Source organism: Lottia gigantea, assembly GCF_000327385.1.
Source record: "Lottia gigantea unplaced genomic scaffold LOTGIsca_60, whole genome shotgun sequence".
Lineage (NCBI taxonomy): Eukaryota > Metazoa > Mollusca > Gastropoda > Lottiidae > Lottia > Lottia gigantea.
The window spans coordinates 286016-292192 of NW_008710050.1; the positions used below are offsets into that span (position 1 = coordinate 286016).

General features: G+C 33.9%; 1 protein-coding gene across 1 annotated transcript; it reads left to right on the top strand.

The window, feature by feature from the left end:
* Window positions 1-3241: 3241 nt before the first annotated feature.
* Window positions 3242-4003, top strand: LOTGIDRAFT_166652 (hypothetical protein; the record flags this gene model as incomplete). The annotated part of the gene is made up of 1 exon (XM_009064075.1): window positions 3242-4003. The coding sequence occupies one exon, from the start codon at window positions 3242-3244 to the stop codon at window positions 4001-4003; it is 762 nt and encodes a 253-aa protein (XP_009062323.1).
* Window positions 4004-6177: the final 2174 nt, after the last annotated feature.

Below are 6177 nucleotides of genomic sequence, written 5' to 3' on the forward strand. Positions count from 1 at the left end.
TTATGGATTATTATTTAGTTTTATGGATTATTATTTAGTTTTGTGGATTGTTATTTAGTTTTATGGATTGTTATTTATTTTTATGGATTATTATTTAGTTTTATCGATTGTTATTTACTTTTATGGATTGTTATTTAGTTTTATGGATTATTATTTAGGTTTATTGATTATTATTTAGTATTATAGATTGTTATTTAGTTTTATGGATTGTTATTTAGTTTTATGGATTATTATTTAGTTTTATTGATTATTATTTAGTTTTATGGATTGTTTTTTAGTTTTATGGATTATTATTTAGTTTTATGGATTATTATTTAGTTTTATGGATTGTTATTTAGTTTTATGGATTATTATTTAGTTCTATGGATTATTATTTAGTTTTATGGGTTTATGATGAATGATGGGTTATCGGCACGTTTGGGCCAGACATAAAAATCACTTTTTCGAATCCGACTTTTGGGCCGCTATTTTTTGAGAATTGTTTTGAACGGTGTCGATTTATAATAGAGATAATTGCAGACGGGCCATCCTAGTAAGTATTTAAGATTATATCACAAATTAAGCCAACCAAGAGGGTGTAAAGATTGTATTTCTTTATTGCGAGTCAACTGACATGACTAAAACTTGTTTGATTATTTAGAGAAAATCACATCAGAAAAAAGATCAATATTAAATTAATATAATTGATTAAAGTAATAGACCTCATTCATTACTACGCCTGGCTGATTACAAATGGTAGAAAGAGATAATTAACTCGGTGTTTTACGACCTATTTTTGGTACATATAAATTATGTCCTGCGTATCCGCATAAAAACAATGTCCCCAGAAGGAAAACGTGAAAATCATTAAAAGAGATGCAAATTTACATCCTCAATTTTGCATTTGTTCAAGGTACCACAGGCTTCGGTCGGGAAATAGGAAATAGGTGTCTACAATTCAAATACATCAACTACAAATCATTTTTATATGCCTTCCCTTTAGGACGAACAAGTAATCGGTGTTTAATTAAACCACTGACGAGGGTTCACTTACCTAAATCATCTCCCACCACAAAGACAATATGAGGTGGTTTGTCTGCATCACAAACTACTAAAGTTATTATAAATAACAGTGAATATACTCTTTCCTTCATTGTATACCATTGATAGTCATAATGATATCAAACCTTCAGTGTAGTATTGAAAATATAGATAACAATTGGTCTATCGAACTGTTTAAAGCGACACTATTAAAACGTTTATGTGAATAGAACGGACTGTAACATAGTCGGTCAGAACGTTGGAATCTTTGCATAACGTCATTTGCTTGAAAACGCCAAACAAATTGGGGTCGGAGTTTCTATTTTTTGGATTAGTAGATAAGTAAAAGAAATGAAATGTATTTCTTGTTAAAAGTTTCAAATAAGTGAAGGGATACATGTCTTTAGATTTTGGTCTTAAGAAGTTTAAAGTTTAAGTTTTCATTAATTCGAACACCTAACTTAACTTTCTCAACCAACGAAAAAAATCTTTAACTGTCCCTTTAATTAAACAGATACAGACCAAGGACAAATTTATATTCTATTTTATTTTATCGTTTTCTCTCATATCTACAATATCCAAGGCCTGAGTGTTTTGGAGAAAATGACTTACTTTTGAAACGTCAATCATAACCTACTAAAGTATCATCATGCGAGGTTCTAGTTTGTAATTATCTACCGATTGGGGGTCACATAATTTTAAGGGGGCACCAAGCAATCCTTTCCTTATATTGCATATTGATTAATTAGAAAGGGGGTGGGGGCAAAAGGAGATGTATGGTACCATTCGGTAATCTTCAGAAATTTCTGTAAAGCTGGATCTGTTGCAGAACGCTAGCGGAACTTCCACGACAGACCGTTCGGAACGGAACAAAATTAACAGCGAACATTACATCCCCAGTATAATTCTTTCTTAGATTAGGTAAATAGGTCGTAAAACTTCCGTCTTTTCATTTCATTTCATTATGATAAAGAAATGTTAAATTGCCTTATGAGCATTTATTCAAAGATATTTTAACTCTTTGAATTTAATGATAGTACCACTGTCTTGGAAAAATTTCCCTCGATGCTCGCTGCGTGGCGTTTCCCATCTTCATTAGTTCATAAGGTGCAGAAAATTGGGACACAAAATCATATTTCTCAAATGTTAATTTTGTGTCTGGATAATCGCGACTTTATAACAAGAGTTATCCCCCTTCCACTGATATCAGCTCGAGTAGTGTATATAATAATATTCAGTTCTGTTTCATTATGTAAACTGCAGGAGTAGAAAACGATGATATGCATAGATGTCTTAAGTGAACAACAGCGATTTTGGTGTTTAATATACAGGTCATGTCTTTAGTGACTCTAGTTTTACAACTGTTTGTGTTGTCTTTATGAAGCGAAACGTTCAGTAGTCTCAATTATTAAGACGCTCCATTACGATTAATACTACAGACTACAAATATTTAGTCCTTACTGTGAATGGAAAGATACAAGAAAACACTTTGATTGCCGAGCAATGAACTTTGAGATAATTTTAGATTATGACAAACTTCTATAAAGATTAGACGTTGTTGTATAACAGTGAAAGTCTGTGATATTTGTTTGATATCGGTGTACATTTCCTCAACAAATTAGTTTACTTTTCTGTTTTAATATTTGGTTCAGAAAAGTAGGCAGTAAAACTCCATTTCCATTTCCATTTCATTTTCATTTTCATTTTTCATTTTCATTTTCATTTCATTTCATTTCATTTCATTTCATTTCATTTCATTTCATTTCATTTCATTTCATTTGTTTTATTGTTGTCTGATGTTTACTGAACCAATTGTAATCTATGTCTTAGTTTGAAGGGTTTACAAAGTTCCTACAAGGTTCCTACAAAGTTCCTACAAAGGTCTAAGTCTTGTCTTTGGATCAGATGTGTATCTTATGAGAATCACTCTCAGGAGTAAAGAAAAATAAAAATAAACTGCATGATCCCAAAAAAGGATAGGTCTACTTCTCTAATTCCAGATTATCTACAGTTGATATAACAACAGATATAAAACTATTACTCATTAACACACATTCTTGTTTATTTTCTAGAACTATAATCTTATAATTCCTGAACCTGTGCTTTCGTAATATTGTTTCCCTCGTTTTCCCCTCCCACACGCCAACTCGCTATCGAATGAGGTCTCCGTATAATAGGGGCCTACCTTTACTTCGGTCGAGTTTGAATTAATTACCAGACAATGGAAATCTCGGAATGTACAGGAAATCAAATACATGGATCAAATCTTCAACAGAACATCCCTGATATGTGGAAAACATTGATAAACAAACATCTTGGAACACGAGTTGGGAATAAATACAGAAATATAGCCCGAGATATTCAGCTGGTGGATAGTGGTATTAAAGCAGCGTTTCTATTTGATTATTCGTGTGTTACGTCTGACGTGATTTCGGACTTTCTAAACGACCTGAACGCTTCTAAATTGCTGAGCTATATCGAGGATTTAAACGTGATAGAGATTGCTCTGGATGTGCTTATATGTAATAGAAAACAGTTATCCAAAATTCCATGGGATCGAATTAAATTTGTGGATATATCTAGATCAAACTCAGGATCGATTCTACCAGCAGACGCACCAGAGCTTAAAGCGACCAAAGAAGCATTTGAATGGATTCTTAGTCATACAAGTGACCGGCAGTTATCAGTGGAATTTACAGATAACTTGGTAAACCCGACTACATTATTTGGTGTTATGATCGGTTATCCAGTCGTATACTGGTACGATGTTTCTAAAGAAAATGGTGCCATGTTGTCGATGGTTCCGTTGAAATGTATTCAGATATTTCAACAGAGACACCTGGTGTATAGTTTTAGTTTACCGATGGACTTGTGGTTGGAACTAGAACACGTGATTCAATCTTGGTTCTCAGATCAGAAGACTGTATGTTGTGATTTAACTTTAGACTCGGACGTTAAGACATTATCCAGTGTAGCTTTATAGTATTAATAAAACACGTGTGGTCGTGCACAATGACTAAACTACCACAGGGACTGGTTCCAACTCAACCTCCAGAAACAACCCCCCCACCCCCCACCCCAAAAAAAAAACTTCCCGGGGAGGGGCTTCAACCAATTGAAGTTGAGTCGCTGGACGTGCAAAATATATAAATACCCCTTGTGATGATTCGTCATGTTTTCAAAAATCACAAGAATAAACTAACTGATGACTATCATAACCATTTGAAGAAGAAATGTTTTTAATTCATATTGGGTTTGACTGAATGGTTGTAACATCAGATGATGACACTATACAGAAATACTCTCACTGTCGTTATCTCATTAATATTACATGTATTTACATAATATCAACTTGTCATTTATTGGGTGCATTCCCTGACTGCTAACCCAATATCCCTGTTAAGGACCCCTCTCCCTTCTCCCTAGATAGGAACATATTTTGAGCATTCCCCTAACCGCTTACTTCATACACGTTTGATTGTATTTCTCTTTAAATCTAAACGTAGAGGTACGGATAAAGCCAAAGTATGACCAGAATTAATTTGAATCTATTTTTCTAACTGGTTTGAGTTAAAAATGCACGTGTGTTTTAGAACCCATCCTTAACTAATAATCAAATAAAATAAACTTTTAAACTCAAATTTCATTAAATCGTTAGTCCTCTGTTTATCTCTACTGTCAACTTTAAATTGTTGTAAAATTCTGGAGAGATTTGTTTGTTAGTTGATAAAGACTAAATGATAGTTAGTGATATCAATAACACCTGTGGTTGAAACTGTAACGGGTGCAGTACTTAACACCTCGAGTAAACACTACCTATACATAAATTATATTAAATACCTGATAGAAATTATTATTACTTGTTAAAGGTGTTTATTTTCTTATAGAGATTTTAAAGAGGTTTTCTAAATTTTATTTGTATCGTGGACACTGATATCATCAATTTACACCATTCCAATTTTAAATCAGACTTCCTTGGTTACTGCAATTCCACTTAAACTAGGCGTTTATGACGTCACTAATCGTAAAATATGCTGTATCTTAAAACGACTTCGCGATTAGTGACGTCATCAAACGCTTAGTTTAAATGGAATTGCAGGGGTAGTTTGTAAATGCAGCGATTTGATTAGATTGTTTGCCAACGAATACAGCCAATCAGAGCACATGACAGAAAGGCTGTAAACATTGTGGCTTTTTGTTTACAGACTTTCCGTCGAGGGCCCTGATTGGCTGTATTCGCCTTTGTAGAAAACCAATCAAATCGCTGCATAAGCTTATTCTAATTACTTTAAAAAAGTGGCTATTGCAGTCAAGGTGTATGACGAAGTCATGGGTTGATATTGTGATATTGTTTAAGGAGCAAATTTGTTTCAAAATAACTAATCTAACAGTTTGTATTATTAAAGTCTAAATATCAGTCAGCTGTAAAATAACAAGAATTGTATCTTCTTTTCTCCTTGTGTACACAGATTCAACCATTTTTATTTAGAGTTGTTTTTACTGCTGAGGCATTAAAAAAATATACAGTTTAATTTAGTTCTTGTGATCTTAATATTTCAACAATCACAAACCTCGCCATTGTCATTTACCTTGTTATTACAACCCGAAAAACATGGGTGCTTAAATCTAAAAAAAAAAACAGGGATGAATCGAACCCGTACCGATAGTTATTGTTGTACAATTCATTATATCAAATTGAAAACAATTCTGCTTACATTAGTTATTTCAGGGGTATTCAACCTGCCCGGGGGTAATTTGGGAATTTTAGGAGTGGGGGCGGGGGGAGGTGGTGTCGACTGTCGGGGATGTTGAGGCGCTTTGTAGGTCCTGTATAAAGGTTTATAATAATATAATTTAATCTGTTCTATTACCAGGGAAATCATAATAGAACATCAGGAAATAGTAAGTATTTATAGGGGAAGGAGGGGGGGGGGGGGGGTAATGTAAGTATTTATAGGGGAAGGGAGGAGGTAATGTAAGTATTTATAGGGGAAGGGAGGAGGTACTGTAAGTATTTATAGGGGAAGGGAGGAGGTAACGTAGAGTATTTATAGGGGGGGGGGGGGTAATGTAAGTATTTATAGGGGAAGGGGGGGGGGGTAATGTAAGTATTTATAGGGGAAGGAGGGGGGTCTAATGTAAGTATTTATAGGGGAA